Here is a 16,576-nt window from a genome sequence, read left to right on the forward strand (position 1 = left end):
CATTCACACCTAATGGGCAATTTAGAGTCTTAAATTAACCTGCCACGCATGTTTTTGGGATACGGGAGGAAATCGGAGTACCTGGAGAAAAAGAACACACAGGCACAGGGAGAACATGCAGACTCCACAAAGGCGAGGCCGGATTTGAAACCCAGTCTTCAGAACTGTGAGGCGGATGTGCTAACCAGTCGTCCACCGTGCCGCCTAATAGATTGTCTCGTAATAAAATAAAATGACAGACTTCGGTAGACATGTGTGTGTGTGTATACTTATGTAAGTAGTTAACTTAAAGTTAGTGGACAGATAGCCTGGTTGCCCCCTAGCTAGGTAGCTGACATGCTGGTTAGGCTGGTTAAGTGGGATTGCTCGGTTGCTAGGTAGCTATGTAGGTGGGTATAGGTAGCTAGGTTGCGAAGTAGGTGGGTGAGCAGATGACATAGTGTGGTGTCTCGAATTGTCGCTTTCTTTGTCGGGTGGCACCCGTCAGGTGAGGTGCTTGTCCTCGGCCTCCGCCCGCTCTCCTTCTGCACCCAAGGCTGCTTCTCCTCAGAAGATGGTGGCCAAGCGATGGACTTGAATTTGAATTTAGCTCGCGAAGGTTTAAGAAACAAACTTAGAAATGAAGCCAAAGAGAAGTAGCTTGAGCTGATCACTGGATGTTTATTAGAGGCCTCCAAAAAAACTGAGCAATTCACCAAGGCGACGAAAGTACTGAACAGTTCCAATAAGACACGTGTTTACATACACCATATGGGACATGCCCACCTCATTCTAAAACCCTCCTCTTGGTCTTGAGTGGCTCAAACCAAGTTTCCCGAAAATGGCATAGTTTCTAATTGTGTCACAACAGATCCAATGTCACGTGTTACCTCAGTTGTTAGTTTATAATCGTGTCTCAGCACTCTTATTGATAATTTTTATTACAATTAAGTCATGCAATACAATCATATATATATTTAGATTTTAATGGTATCTGGTGTTCATTTAACATACAATACAACTGGGTCCTAAGCGTTTCTTGCTTTCTAATGGTGTCTTTAAAGACAAGGTTGTCATGGCATCCCTCTTGGATGCGCTCTTGGGCTGATAGATAGAACAGTTGACAGTTGTAAATAATCAAATTCTGACAGGTCTACTTAGTTTTAACCTATGTAGCAGACTTAGTGTCAACAATGAGCCACTTTCAAACCCCCAGCTGTCCTTTACATAAATCATCTGTCACCCGCTGTTATCCGAGTAAGGACTACCAGAGTTTTGCCCAAAAGTCAGCACATTCCACTATTCAGATCATTGGGCTTATTTGTGAAGGACACCACTACAAAAATTATTCATAATATTAATGACTTACAACAATAATTTAAATACTTACAGTGCTAAAGATAGTAGCTAGATAGGTAGGTGAGTACCTAGCTTGGTAAGTGATTACCTCCCTTAATTGCTAGCTACCTAGCTAGGTGACATACCATCTAGACAGGTAGGTGGGCTGGCACAGTTCATAGATAGATAGGTAGGTCATATACTAGCTAGACAGGTATAGCATAGCTAGGTTGCTTGATAGGTCATCAGATATGTAGGATGCTACCAAGCTAGGCTGCTAGATAGAGGCGGCTGGATGGATGGATGGATGGATGGATGGATGGATAGATAGATAGATAGATAGATAGATAGATAGATAGGTAGATAGGTAGATAGATAGATAGATAGATAGATAGATAGATAGATAGATAGATAGATAGATAGATAGATAGATAGATAGATAGATAGATAGATATACAAGTAGGTAGTTATGTGACTCTAGCGTGTGTTTAAAAAACAGTGTCAAATGTTTGTCCTTTAGTCACTAAATGGGAAAAAGATTGAATGGTCCACTAGTAGTGGACCATTAAATATTTTTCTCATTTGCAGTGTTTTGATAGTTGTCACATGGTGAGTCAGCAGTGCTGACCCTTTGAACCGTTCAGACAGTGTGCGGCGAGATAGACCTGCAGAAACACGAGCGTCCCACATGATCCGGTTTGAGGATTAATGAGACACTTTTTGTTTGTTTTTCATACTCACTGGAAAAGAAGCTAGACATGGGGCTGGGATCCACGGTGGCGGCAGTGAGGAGCACCAGAGTGTTTCTGGGTAACCAACAAGTCGGGCCTGCCGTCATCCTCATACGGGATGGGAAAATACACCAGGTGCTACCCGGCTGGGAAATTACCAAGGACGTGGAGGTAAAATAAAATTGTGAAATATATAATTTAATTCCACTTGCCAGCTAGTTGGTAGGGGACATGCAAGCTAGAAGGATGGTAGTTGGGTAGCTGGATAGTTTCCAAGTTAGATAGGTAGGTGGACAGTTAATCTGGTTGGTAGGTGACATATAATCTGGATATGTTAGTGGGTACACGAGACAGATGGGTAGCTGAACAACTAACCTGGTTGCCATCTAGCTAGCTGACTTGTTAGTTAAGTAGGTGACATACTGGGGAGCAAGCTTGGCTGCTAGCTAGATGAAGCAAGTAGATGGGTAGATGGCAAGGTTGGTAGATACTGTAGTTTTACATGTGCCTACTTTGCCTGCTTGCGAGTTTACCAGTTAGGTATGCATGCCTAACTAGATTGGCAGGTGGCATGTTAGTAGATACTTTAGGTAAGGAGTACCGAGCTAAGTCACCAAATATAAAGATATTTAAATATTAGCTACTAGCCAGGAGTGACGCTCAGTATGCTGTGAAGTTAGCAGGTAGCTGACATGCTGGCTAGACGGGTAGGTGGCTGGTTACCCCGGTTGCTCTATTTTCAGGTGTTGGATGCGGGAGATAGCGTAGTGATGCCGGGAATAGTGGATTGTCACGTCCATGTCAACGAGCCGGGACGCACCTCCTGGGAAGGGTTCTGGACGGCTACCAAGGCGGCGGCGGCGGGAGGCGTCACCACCATCGTGGACATGCCGCTGTGAGTTGTAGGATGACAACTATTGCAGCCATAATTTATTAACGATTATGACTGTCGCACGGAATGTTCTTGACAAAATTTTGAAAATATGGAAATTGTTCTGGAAGGGACTTTTTATACGTTAGCAGCTCTGGTACCAAGCTAAGGTTGTAAACCAGCCCAGTTGTTAGACAGTTCCCCGGGTTGGTTGGTTGGTTTGTTGGTAGGTAGTTAGGTAGGTAGTGCCTTGCTAGGTTATTAGATAGGTAGCTGACATGCTGGTGGTGACTGGCTAAGTTGGTTGATAGCTCAGTAATTGTCCAGTTAGCCTGGCTGCTAGCTAGATTGATAGATGGCAGACTAGCTAGGCTGGTAGGTTGCTAGATAGCTTAGTGGGTGGAGCGTTCACCTGTTTGATAGATAGGTAGCTGACAGGTTAGATACACTGGTGGGTACCTAACAAAGTTGCTATTTAGATAGGTCGGTGAGATAGATGGGTAGGTGGTATAGTATGTAAGAGTCAGGTGGGTTACTAGCTAAGTTGGTAATTTAGTGCCTGTGTGGCCAGTTAGCCTGGTTCCTAGCTAGGTTGCTAGCTCGGAAGGTCGGTAGCAGGCCAAGTTGCTAGATAGCTAGCCTGATTGCTATCTGAATAGGTACCTAATACCGTATATTACACATTTGTTTCAGAAATAGCATCCCACCGACAACCACGCTGGCTAATTTCCAGGAGAAGCTGCGCGAGGCCACGGGCAAATGCTTCGTGGACACTGCCTTCTGGGGGGGCGTGATTCCCGGCAATCAGGTAAGGGGCGTTATAACACAACATATCTCCGTGCTCTGTTGCGCCACCCGTAGACATTGTGTCAAACTGTCTTGTTAAAGCTTGAGCTTCTGGCCATGATCCAAGCCGGGGTGGCCGGCTTCAAGTGCTTCCTGATCCACAGTGGCGTGGAGGAGTTCCCTCACGTGAGCCAGGGAGACCTGCATGCCACCATGGAGCAGTTGAGAGGAACGGGAAGTGTCATACTGGTATCTGAACACACTACAGACACGGGGTGTGTTGGGAATCACTCCCTATTTTTAGTGCCCTATCCTACCCTATGTAACATTAGTCAGCTAGCACAACCACAGCGCACCTCCTTTTCCCATTTGGAAGCAGTAGAGCATGTTCTGCCGGGATACAGGACCCAATCATAATGCAGCGGTGCGTGTCCTGGAGCCAGCAATATTGGAACAGGGTGTGTCATGTGGGAAGTTAGCATTAGCTTTAGCCAACAATCAAGACCACTGAGATTTATTACGAGAGGTCCACCAGCTGAATGTGCTTTGTCTCTTTAGTTTCACGCTGAGAGAGAAGTTCAACAGACCATCAAGAGCAATGGCGGTAACGCTCTATTTAATACTTTTAATCCCAGTCAACAGCCAGACCACCTACCCATCGAGCTAGCACGTTAGCTACCTATCCCTCTAGCTAGCCACCTAACCTGCTACCCACCTACATGTCTAGCTAGTATGCCACTTACCTTTCTATCTCGCAAACAGGCTAATTGGCACCAATCATGCTATCTAGCAACCAAGCCTGCTACCCACCTACCCGTCTAATTTGCATGTCAGCTACCAATCAATCTAGCATGTAACTCTCTAGCTAGCATGTCAGCTAACTAGCTAGCAAGATAGATATGAGGCTTCCTATTTAGCTAGCGTGCCACCCACCTATCTTACCTAGCCACCCACCTTTCAGCTTAGCAACACAGCAGGTAACCTTCCCCACATACCTATCTAGCAATGTCCCATGCCAGCCATATCCATCAATACTGACATATTGTGTCCACTTGTGTCTTCTTCAGACCCGCGCCAGTATGCCACCTTCCTGCAGTCCAGACCCAACGTAATGGAGATGGAGGCCATCCGCATTGTGGTACAACTCTGCACCGAATACCAGTGAGATCATTACCATAACAACAACCAGAAACAGTGAACCCCATTTAGCGCGGTGGGATGTTCCAGACCCACCTGCGATATAGACCGTATGAAAAACATGACAAAAAAAGGTTACCCCTCCCACATGCTTCAATCACATTTAAACATTAAATCACACTTCATCTAATTAAAACACACTTTTTAAAGTATTCCTAAGCGCCAGAAATGACAGGCAAATCATCAGCATTGGTGTTACAGTAATTACAACCCTTCAAACAACTGCTACTTTAACAAACACGGAAAAGCAACGCAAACAAACAGAGCCTACAACAAAAGACAATTCAACATTATATATTTAATTCGCAGGACATTGAATCGATCACAACTGGACGAGCAGCGATGTTACAGTAATAAACATTTAAACAACTGCTACTTTAACACACACGGAGCAGCAACACATACAAACAGCATACAACAATTACTAGAACTACATAAAGACGCACAACTCTAAATCACACTTACCTGCATACTGGAACAACCCATAAAAGTAACACGATACTTTAAAATCTGCGATATTTCAGGGATGCGCTAACGAATAACAACGATATAGCAAGGGGTTCGCTGTAAAGTCATGAAGTGTGTCAGTAGTTGTGTGTGTTTTGTGCTTTAGGGTGCGCTGCCATGTGGTTCACTTGTCTTCGGCCCAACCGCTGCCCCTCATCCAGGAGGCCAAGAAGGGCGGTGCCCCCCTGACAGTGGAGACCACCCACCACTACCTGAGCCTGAGTGCAGAGAACATACCAGCAGGGGCCACGCAGTTCAAGTGCTGCCCACCCATTAGAGGGGCTCAGAACCAGGTTAACAGCAGAATGTCATTGTCATTCTGTTTAGTTGTCTCCTTCCTTCTTCCTCTTCTTTTTCCACACTTCTTGGTTCACTGCTGGGTTTATAAGTGATTACTTTGCCCACCCCAGGATCAGTTGTGGGCAGCGCTGAAGTCGGGCCACATTGACATGGTGGTGTCGGACCACTCCCCCTGCACGCCCGACCTCAAGAAACTGGACTCTGGAGACTTCACTCAGGCTTGGGGAGGAATTTCTTCTCTCCAGTTTGGTAATACGAGTAACGAATATTGAAAAATATAGTGATTTGTGAGCTTTGGGTGCTTTATGACACGCCCACTACAATAAAGTAAAAAACAAAACAAAACTGTAAAAGAGCCACTGTATACTGTATAATTCCCCCCCAGTAAAACAACAGGAAGTCGTGAAATCCTTGTATTTCTTTCAGGTGTACATTTTATTCATTCATTATCCGTACCGCTTATTCTCACTAGGTTTTAGTGTTTACACATTTATTCTGTTGTTATAAATCATTGTCATAAATCATTCAACGTTCATAAATCAATGATGAAAGTATGCTCAATAATGTCAAAAATGAATGAAAATGCATTTGTTTGACATCCTGTAATTAGACGATCAAGCAGTAAACTGTACCCTTGAAGAACAACAGAAAGGCCTAAAATCATCCTATTGCTTCAACATTGTATTGCTTGCAGATGTGTCTTTTGTTTGAAATCATTCTCAGAAATCCCTCCAGGCTCATAAATCAAATATCGAAGTGGTACAATAATCAATGACATCTATATTTATATAAAAGCTCACTTCAAGGGTCATAAATCAAACAAAAAAAGCATAAAAGTCCCCCACCCCAAACAAAACAATGGAAAGTCCAAATCATTTTATTTCTTCGAGATGTACAATTTATTATGTTCATGTTCCTTTTTTTTTTTTTTTTTTTTTTTTTTTTTTTTTAAATGGATGTCATATACCCTCGAGGGTCATAAATCAGTCTGGTAACTCCAAACGTTCATGACTTTTTCTATTATTGGTTAGGCTTGCCTCTGTTCTGGAGCTCGGCCAGTCGGAAGGGCTTTCAACTGGCGGATGCCGTGCGCCTCCTGTGCCAGAACACGGCCCAGCTGTGCGGCCTGGGACAGCAGAAAGGCAGCCTGGCACCGGGTTACGACGCTGACCTCGTCATCTGGGACCCTGAGAGAGAATTTGAGGTTTGCATTAAGAGCGGCTGACAAAGATAAAGAATAACAACAACAAAATGCAAACGTTCACATTGTCTATTTTCTTAATTAATGAACAATTCGACCAATACTCAGATATTGGTCATGTATGATAGTAATACAGTGAACCCTAGCATATTTGCGGTTCGGTATTCGCAAAGTTGCATGTTCGGCATTTTTGGGGTTAACATACTCCATTATTTGCTGAAAATCTCGTCTATTCTCTATTTTTGTGCCCAGGTCATCTTGGTGTTTTTGTTAGTTCCCTGTATTCCCTAACATGTATTATTGTGTGTGAATGCCGAAAAGTGAGTGCGTTTAATACTGTGTGTAAAGTGTTAGTGCACATATTTGTTTGTCCATGTGGGATGTCACGTCAGTTTTGTGCTAGCAAGTTCATTTAGGCTAATATGCAAGCTAATACGATTGATGCGCCTTATGTGAAAGTGGTTTGTTATTGTTGAATAATTTAACTACTGAATACAATTGTTTACGTAACATGGATTGCGTACTTGCTAGATGCATGTCATTGGTGCTTTATGTCTTATCCTCTCTGTTTTCGCCGTCCCTCTTCCGTCCATAAGTACTCTCCCACCATCTTGTACCTTCCATAGGCAATTACAAACCCCCTTTTTGGAGTGCGTTAATTTGCTGATTTTTGCTTTTAGCAAAAGTGTCAGTCCTTATCCCTCGGGAATAGTAGCGGTTCACTGTATGTGAACAACTATCATCGAGGAATGTAATCATTCAAAGGAAAAAAAAAAAAAGTACTATTACGGGACAGCCTCCTTTTTTAGACAAAAAAAGAATACAAGTCTGGATTCTCAGGAAAAACAGCACATTTTCATTTGTGACAAAAAAAAGGGAATTTGCAAGATAAAAAATCATATTGTTTCAAGACAAAAGGTTGCGAAAAAGTTGCTTATTGATTTTAAAAAAAAATTGTGCTCTTACAAAACAAACAGATTTCTTTGTAAATAGTCATACTGCAATAAAACAATCTTAATTAATTTTATTTTTTTAAAGTTATAATATGAATCAATCAGATTATTATTATTATGTGAAAGATGGTAAGAAAGGACTTTATTCTGGTTGGACACGCACACACACACACACACACACACACACACAATACAACTTTCTAGTAAGACAGGACTTCTGCTTGTACAGTATTTCTTTTTTTTTAAGGAATTGTGAGCTGTACTCCAAGCAGCCATACGGGGATAATGAAGCTCTTTTGGTTGCTAACACCTTTGTTTCCTCTTGTGGCACAGATTAAAGAAGAAGGCATACATCATAAGAACAAGGTAACTGTTCATTTATATAACATCCACATACTACTACTACTGTATCTACTGTATATAGCCCTACAGGGGTATCAAACTTATTTTCACCGATGGCCACATCAGCATAACGGTTTCCTTCAAAGGGCCAGATGCAACTGTCAGTCGGGCTATTTTTGTCCCGATTCTACCCCTTCCAGACCAAAGACGTCAAACCCCAGACATCTATCGTCTCTTATTATCATTTTATGTCTTATAAGATTATCCTATAAAATTATCCTTAGGTCCAATGCAAGTTTTTTTTTTTTTTTTTTAGGGGATCGCCATTTTACATGGCTCTGGCAAACTTTGGAAACACTCAGCAAAGCTTGCCGCATATCTGAAGGTGTTTCTTCATGGGTTTTGTGAGATCACGTGTGATACCGCGAAAATCGGCGGCGGAACAGAATCATTATGTATTTGGTGTTCCGTGTTGATATTATATTGTGTGCACCACACACAATGTGACCAAAACTGTTTAATGCCTGATTTTTCATTATGTGTGGGGTCTGTCACAGATAAAAAAAAAAGTTTGCGGCGGGCCTTAGGGTCATCGTGAAATTTTACTCGATAGCCGCCCAATATTACAAACTTTTTATGAGTTTTGACTGAGTTGTGTGTGTGCGCAGATAACTCCGTACATGGGAGTGTCGCTCCGTGGCGTGGTGAGGTCCACCATCGTGAGGGGACGTCTGGTGTACCGCGACGGCTCCTTCAGCGCCGAACCCCTGGGGAAGACCCTCCTCGTACCCCCGAGGACCACCTCTCATGCTGACGCCTGAAGAACGAGGACAAGGGGACAAAGTCATGCTACAAAAAAGAGGCAGTACAAATATACAAGCACTATATTATGTAGTTTTAAGTGTTTCTAATGTCTTCTTCTAATCTCTTATACCCTCTAAAAGACAAATATTTTAATTCTAAAAAGGCTAAACAAAGTAATAAACTAATAAAAATAAACTATTAACTCATTCACTGTCATTGACAGATATATATGTCAAATATTCATTTAACTGGAAAGGCTGGCAGTGAATTAAAAACTATCCATCCATCCATCCATCCATTTTCTGAGCCGCTTCTCCTCACAAGGGTCGCGGGAGTGCTGGAGCCTATCCCAGCTATCATCGGGCGGGAGGCGGGGTACACCCTGAACCGGTCGCCAGCCAATTGCAGGGCACATAGAAACAAACAACTCACATTCACACCTACGGGCAATTTAGAGTCTCCAATCAACTTACCATGCATGTTTTTGGGACACGTATGTATATTTGTATATATTATATGCATACATGGAGTAAATAAATATGTATATTTGTATAATATATAAACGCTAGACTATTTCAAAATCTATCAAAAACTACCATCCAAACTATCATAAAAGAAATCCCCCCCCCCCCCCCCCCCAAAAAAAAAATAAACTATACTATAAAAATGCTCCTTCTTTGTATGGTATACATTTTTGTATCTTTTTTCTTTGAAAAAGTTCAAACTTCCTTGTATTTGTTTAATAAATATAAAAATGTATGTAAAAGTGCATTTAAAATTATACCATAGGTTTTATATTTTATAATGAAAACACATTTGTGCAATATATCTTAACTTGTATTAGATTGTAAATATTGAAGCATATTCAAACTACATTATACATTTATTATACAACTAATGTATAATAAAATGTCTAAATATACAAATTGGAATGTTTAAATATTTATTGTACAAATATATTTTGCATCTACTTTTTATATTATGGATATTATTTTCATTATTTAGATTTTTTTAAATGTTTAAATATTCAAACTTTAAAATAAAAAAATATAAGTTATATTGAAATTACAAATATTTTGGTTTTAAACTTAGATTGTTTTAAATATTTTTAAATTATAAACATTTTATAGTAAAACAAATGTATACAATATCTCCATCCATCCATCCATTTTCTGTACAGCTTATCCTCAAGAAGTTTTTTGTATATTTAGTTTAATAATATTAATATTGTACATATTTTGTCATTTATCATAACAATATATCTATGTATTATAAAAAAGCTACAGATACATACAAAATATTTATAAATACACAAATATAAAATCGAAATTGTAGATTGGATATTTTGTATATTTTTATATTCATATATATTTATTTTTATATATTTGGTCTTCTAGATTCTTAAAAGAACAAATATAGTGATACATAAACTAAGAATAGATTAAGGCTAAATTTATCATAATGTATGACTAAACCTTAGTAGTTACAACTTGATTGGATTATACATTAAAGCTAAAAAAATTTTTTAAAAAAGAATTGCAGAGTCATCCATGAATGATTAACACAGACGGACGAGCTAAGGTTAACGTTGAGACTAGCACAAAGACAAACAAAAAATTGGGAAACTGAGCACTTCGCAAGCTGGATGGTGTTCACACCGCTATCCACACGTCTAACAACATGTCTTCCCGGACGGTTCCACCGCCGCAACGTCTGCGGACCCACCTGACGGTTCCTCACCGTCACATGTTTGGAGCCGGACCCTCCAATGTTCCGCTGCGCATCTTGCAGGCCGGCGCCAATCCCGTTATTGGACACATGCATCCAGAGATTTTTGAGGTAAACTGAACTGGGGGAAAAACACCCAATTGTGTTTTTATTGTCAATGACACACATGGATATGCTAAAGAAATAATCAGGACTTTTGACCCCATGGTACTTTGTTTTGTGTAATCCCAAACTAGTCTACGTTAAACACTGACTATGTCATCTTGTGTCCTGGGTTCTAGATTAAATGCAATGCATACTTTCACCTTTTAGCGTGATGGGTCTAGATCCAGGATTTAGGTTGACTGGAAAGACTACTTTGGAAACCCTGGAACTGGGTGCTAGGTTGCGTAGTAGGTATAGGGTAAATGGGATGATTAAGTCCATGTTCTAGATAGACTGGAATGACTAGTTCTGGGTTGGTCTGAAAGCCTAGGTTGCGGTTTTCGAAGCATAGAACTCAGTCCTAGGTTGGGTAGAAGTTAAAAGGTGATTGGGATGCCTCGGTCCAGGTTCGGGTTTTAAAAATATTTTGAAGTCTTGTACAGTACTTGGTTCTACGTTTGGTAGAAGGGTGACTGGAAAGACTAGTACTTGGTCTGACTAAATTGCATCTGAAAGGTTTTAGAAGGTTTTTGAAGCCTAGTTTGGATCTGAAAGAGCTTACAAAATTTTTGGAAGCCTAGTAATTTGTCCTGAGTTCCTGAGTTCTAGCTTGGTCTGGAACTTTTGGGTATAGCCTGATTTGGAAGCCTTGGGCCAGGCTATAGGTTGATAACGTGTACAAGTCTTGGTATTAGGTTGAATGACTAGCCTATCTTGAGGCTGATTGTGATACGTAATTCCTGGTTTAAGGTTGTTTGAGGTGCCTTGGTAGAAGTTACAGGGTGACTGCAATGCCTAAGTCCTGGTATTAGGTTGAATGATACACATGTAGCAATTTTAGTGTGACTTGGATGACAAGGCCAAGCTACTCGGTTAGCCTTGCTTAGTCCAGGTGAATGGGAGGGCTAGGTCCTGGTGCCATCTTAAAAAATGAGATGCCAAAGTCCTGGGACTATGTTCGCCAGAATGCCTGTCTTGTCATTTTGCAGATAATGGCCGACATCCGGAGCGGAATCCAGTACATGTTCCAGACTCGGAACCTGGTGACTTTTGCGGTGAGCGGCACGGGCCATGCCGCCATGGAGTGTGCAATCTTTAACGCTGTGGAGGCCGGCGATGGCGTGCTGGCGGCAGTCAATGGCATCTGGGGGGAGCGAGTGGCGGACATGGCAGAGAGGATAGGTAACAGCATTAGCTTGTAAGAGACTTTCTTGATGAGTATCACCCAAACTATAGAAGATGGGAAATTGGTAAAAGTGTCTGGTGAAATAATGTTTTGTTTGTTATAATTTGAAATTTTTTTCTTCCGTTTTAATCGTTTTACCCATTATCTAATGGCGCAATGATGAAATAAACAAACGTTCGCTAGTTAGCATTAAAACAATTTCTACGACCTAGTCTAACAGAGACCAAATAGGGCAGTTCCGTCTGAGAATTTGACTGTGAATTTTTCCCGTCTGCTGGTGTTCGGCAAGATGTTTTAATCATTTTTTTTCTCATGATACCGTTGGAAAATGATGACATACGCCTGTTAATGTTAGCTAGTCCACATGAAAACAAATTGGAAATGCTGCAATCCACTCCAAAAGATACCAAATACAATGGTGCCTTGAGATACGAGTGACCCAACATATCTCTTTGAGATATGAGCCGTTGTTCGACCGAATTTTTATGCTTTGACTTGAGAGCACAGACTTGAGAGACGACCGCTGTGTGGTGGCAGTCAACCCAACACACTTAACTATAAGCAGCCGTTTGGCAAATAGGGAACAGTTCATCAGAACAACCCCATCTTTGGAATACCATGGACATTTTCTGTCATTTCAGAACTAGTACAAGCATATTAGTAACTACGGTTTCAAAGGGGTGGCACTCAAGACATAGCACACACACAAATAAATAAATAAATACATAAATCAACCAAGCAACAGCTCATTACTCAAAAAACTAAATTGGGGTACTCATAAATCAAGGTTGCACTGTACTTGCATGACATCTAGTTGTTTCGGTCAGAATTATTGGGAAAAATACATATTTCCTCCCAACCATATTGTAAGTCCCTTTTAAGGACCAGCCTTCAATTTTGAAAATTCCTGGTTTATTCACATAAATTCTCAGAAGGTTTACAACATTGCAAATTCGCAGAATGTTGCATCCCTATTAGCAACTCAATGCTACTGTTTTCCACTCAACAGGCGCTCGGGTAAACACCATTGTTGCACCCCCTGGGGGATTCTTCACCAACAGAGAAATCGAGCAGGTAAAACGACACAAACGCTAACAAGCTAACAAGTCAATGAGGTCAAATGACTGACATGTTGCGGTAGGCGTTATCCAAACACAGGCCTGCGCTGTTTTTCCTGGCCCACGGAGAGTCATCCACCGGCGTCCTACACCCGCTGGACGGCATCGGACAACTCTGTCACAAGTAAGAACAATAAGAATTAAAGCAGCAGCATAAAACGATTATGACAATTACATTTGCGCCTTGACAGGTACGACTGTTTGTTTCTGGTGGACTCTGTGGCATCCATGGGTGGAGCTCCAGTGTACATGGACCAACAAGGTGTGGCATTAAATCCGAAACAAGAATTTATTTTCACTTCGTTGTGGTCAAGCTTTTAAATACTCTAACAATTTTTTCTCTGTAACAACTCCCAATACAATATGTTTCCATACTACTAATATTATGATACAGTGATTGTGTGAATCATCAAATGTAACTATGATACGTAATGATATTGTGACGATGTTACTGAATAAAGTAACACGCTTTAATGTGATATGAAGCTAATACGTCCTATTAGCATTTTTGTTCGCAGTGATCACTGTTTGTTTGTGGGTTTTTGCTTTTTCACAATTTTTTTGGTAGTTTTCATGAGTACGTTGACATCAGACAAGAAAATAGCAATGTTTCATGCTTGTGAATCGATACTGCACAGTAAAATGATACAATAATGGTTTAGATAACAACCCTGATACGATATTGTTCCAACTATACAATACATAAGGATATCGTCCTGATACAGTCAAGCATACAAAACGTTATGACAATGAAAAAATACTTTAGTCCGTTATAAAGTTAATACTGTATGTCCGGTTACCTTCATTTTTCAGGCACAAGAAACTGCTAGCTTTAGATGTAGTATCAGATTTGTACATTTTTGTTGTAGGTTTTTCACGGTGCTCATGTACTTTGTACGTTTAATGTTTTTCATTGTTAATTAGATTTAATAATAAAATGTTCTTTTCACTGGTTAAATGGACAGCCATTGTACTGCAACACTACTTTTGACGCTTGCGTATCGATACTGCATTGAAAAGAGATACGACACATCGTGATATTGATATATTGCTAATTGTTGTGTCGGTGTAACAATGTGTTTCTCTCTATCGGCCACGTTTAGAGATCGACATCCTGTACACGGGTTCTCAGAAGGTTCTGAACGCCCCACCAGGAACAGCACCCATCTCCTTCAGTGAGCGAGCACGGTGAGACCCCAAAAGCAAGCCTCCATTTTCAAGCATCTTACAGTAGAATTGTAGAAAATGAAGAGTATTAGATGTGTAGATCCCCACATGTCAGTCAACTCGGGGAGGGGGGGCTTTTATGTAGAAATGCAGGAAAACAGCAAGAAACATGAGCGTGCACAAAAACTTTGATGTGCATAACGTTGGGGATGAACATGTCATTTGTCACTTGCAAAGCTGTTTTATGACCGATTTCGCCCACAGTCGTAAAATATTCAACCGCAGCACAAAGCCGGTGTCATTCCTCTTAGACCTGAGCTGGCTGTCAAACTACTGGGGATGCAACGGAGAAGCCACCCGAGTGTAAGTATGCCATTAAAAATATTTACAAAATGAAATATTTTCATGAATGAATCAAATCATCCTTCTTCTCCAATGCACAGGTACCACCACACGGGCCCTGTCTCCGCTTTCTACTCCCTCAGGGAGAGCCTGGCCATCCTGGTGGAGGAGGTGAGGTGACCGGTCAGCGTTTTAGTGGCTGAAAAGACTGAACTGTATTGTACGCAGTAAATATTTAATAGTGAGGGAAACAATCTATCTGCTGCTTGGTAGGGTCTAGAACATTCCTGGGAGAGACACAGGAAAGTGGCTGAGTATTTCCACACCTGTCTGGAACGTATGGGACTCAAACTCTTTGTGGAGGATAAGGTGAAACATTAACAGTTATTTTAAATTTTAAAAACTGCTGAGTGGACAAATCATCTCATCATAATAACGTTTGTAATAGTTTCTAATGATGTTTGTTTGGTTTCTCCAAGGCGTTGAGGTTGCCGACAGTGACGACAATCATGGCGCCACATGGATATGACTGGAAGGATATCACAGCCTACGTCATGAAGACGCACAACCTGGAGATCTCCGGGGGGCTTGGACCCTCCGCCGGCATGGTAGTGCAACCTACCCACCTACCTGGCTAGTTCCTAGCTAGTTTCCTACCTATCTAGCTAGAAACATGGCTAACTGGTCCCTAACTGAGTTGTCAAACAACTTGGCCTGCTACCGATTTACCCATCTAGCCAGCATGTCACTTACCTATCTATCTAGCAACCTTACTAGGCACCCACCTACCTACCACATCAGTTACCTGTCTAGCTCGCATGTCACCTACCTATCAATCGAACAAACTATCGTGGCACCAAACTACAACCAGCAAACTACCCGCTACCCACCTACCTGTCTAGAAACCTAGCTAAACACCTACTCTAACTATTTAGCTAGCATGTCACTTACTTATCTAGCTAACATTTCAGCTACTCATCGATCTAATGTAGCTAGCAACTAACCATGCTACCCACCCAACTATCTAACTAGCATGTGATCTACCTAGGGTTAGAAACCAACTTAGGTACCCACTTTTATCTAGAAAACTAAGCAACAACTTTAGCTAGAATATCACCCATCCATCTATTTAGCTACTAGCTAGGTACCCGCCTGCCTATCTAGCTAGCATGTCACCTAGCAACTTAACGTGTGTTGGCCTTTGCAGGTGCTACGCGTTGGTCTGATGGGTTGCAACAGCAGCGTTTCGGGTGCGGACATGGTGCTGGCAGCTCTGAGGGACGCGCTGACGCACTGTCACAAGAGCAAAGTTTGACTCTTAAGATTAGAACAATAATAGTTTGACACTGTAACTTACAATTTGACATAATTACTGACATTTCTGTTCCATTTTAAGCATGAAAGGTGCTATATAAATAAAGGTTTGATTGATTTGACTCTCACTCACACAGTTCTCCAACTAAGAGGCCAACACTGCTTGCTTCAAGCTGTTTGTTTACAGGCGTATTCAAAACCTCTTAATCTTTGAGAATGAAAACAGACAACATGAGTACAATATGAAAACAACAACAACAAAATTATAACTGTGGTCATTTGTTTTTATTTAATATCCCCGGGCTCCTTTTTTAAAAATATATAATTTATGTATTAATTACTATATTGTCAATTGGTCTGTTCTTTTGCCAATTTCAATAAAGATTTTTAAGTTTAATGTGTGTTAAATGTTTGAAAAAAAACAGTCCTTGCTGCTTCCATACGACGTGATGACGTCGCCGACATGGACCATCAGCTGGTGGCTATCTATGACCAGTCTAGAAGTATTTTTATTTTTTTATTTTTTACAGTACTATCAGGTTGATCAGGGTAAATATTTTACTAAGGT

The 16,576-nt window shown here is 41.1% G+C and overlaps 2 protein-coding genes across 2 annotated transcripts; both read left to right on the top strand.

Moving 5' to 3' along the window:
- Positions 1-2,075: 2,075 nt before the first annotated feature.
- Positions 2,076-9,838, top strand: zgc:103559 (Allantoinase, mitochondrial). Its single transcript, XM_061684184.1, has 11 exons — positions 2,076-2,219; positions 2,792-2,943; positions 3,613-3,727; positions 3,808-3,954; positions 4,264-4,309; positions 4,773-4,866; positions 5,516-5,702; positions 5,820-5,958; positions 6,741-6,913; positions 8,197-8,229; positions 8,874-9,838. Exons 1-11 carry the CDS (start codon positions 2,076-2,078, stop codon positions 9,024-9,026), a joined length of 1,383 nt encoding a protein of 460 aa, XP_061540168.1. The 3' UTR covers positions 9,027-9,838.
- A 635-nt stretch (positions 9,839-10,473) lies between these two features.
- agxta (alanine--glyoxylate and serine--pyruvate aminotransferase a) lies at positions 10,474-16,303 on the top strand. Its single transcript, XM_061683932.1, has 11 exons — positions 10,474-10,848; positions 11,871-12,063; positions 13,077-13,141; positions 13,209-13,309; positions 13,377-13,447; positions 14,289-14,373; positions 14,617-14,715; positions 14,796-14,865; positions 14,968-15,063; positions 15,174-15,302; positions 15,902-16,303. Exons 1-11 carry the CDS (start codon positions 10,690-10,692, stop codon positions 16,007-16,009), a joined length of 1,176 nt encoding a protein of 391 aa, XP_061539916.1. The 5' UTR covers positions 10,474-10,689; the 3' UTR covers positions 16,010-16,303.
- The last annotated feature ends 273 nt before the right edge of the window (positions 16,304-16,576 follow it).

The sequence above is a fragment of the Phycodurus eques genome, chromosome 8 (genome assembly GCF_024500275.1).
Source record: "Phycodurus eques isolate BA_2022a chromosome 8, UOR_Pequ_1.1, whole genome shotgun sequence".
Taxonomy (NCBI): domain Eukaryota; kingdom Metazoa; phylum Chordata; class Actinopteri; order Syngnathiformes; family Syngnathidae; genus Phycodurus; species Phycodurus eques.

Bases quoted from the DNA above. Each gene is read 5' to 3' on its own strand.
- zgc:103559 (XM_061684184.1), top strand. From the start codon at position 2,076: ATGGGGCTGGGATCCACGGTGGCGGCAGTGAGGAGCACCAGAGTGTTT. The intron at 2,220-2,791 runs GTAAAATAAAAT...CTCTATTTTCAG, and splicing joins AAATTACCAAGGACGTGGAG to GTGTTGGATGCGGGAGATAG. The intron at 2,944-3,612 runs GTGAGTTGTAGG...CATTTGTTTCAG, and splicing joins ACCATCGTGGACATGCCGCT to AAATAGCATCCCACCGACAA.
- agxta (XM_061683932.1), top strand. From the start codon at position 10,690: ATGTCTTCCCGGACGGTTCCACCGCCGCAACGTCTGCGGACCCACCTG. The intron at 14,716-14,795 runs GTAAGTATGCCA...TCCAATGCACAG, and splicing joins AACGGAGAAGCCACCCGAGT to GTACCACCACACGGGCCCTG. The intron at 14,866-14,967 runs GTGAGGTGACCG...GCTGCTTGGTAG, and splicing joins TGGCCATCCTGGTGGAGGAG to GGTCTAGAACATTCCTGGGA.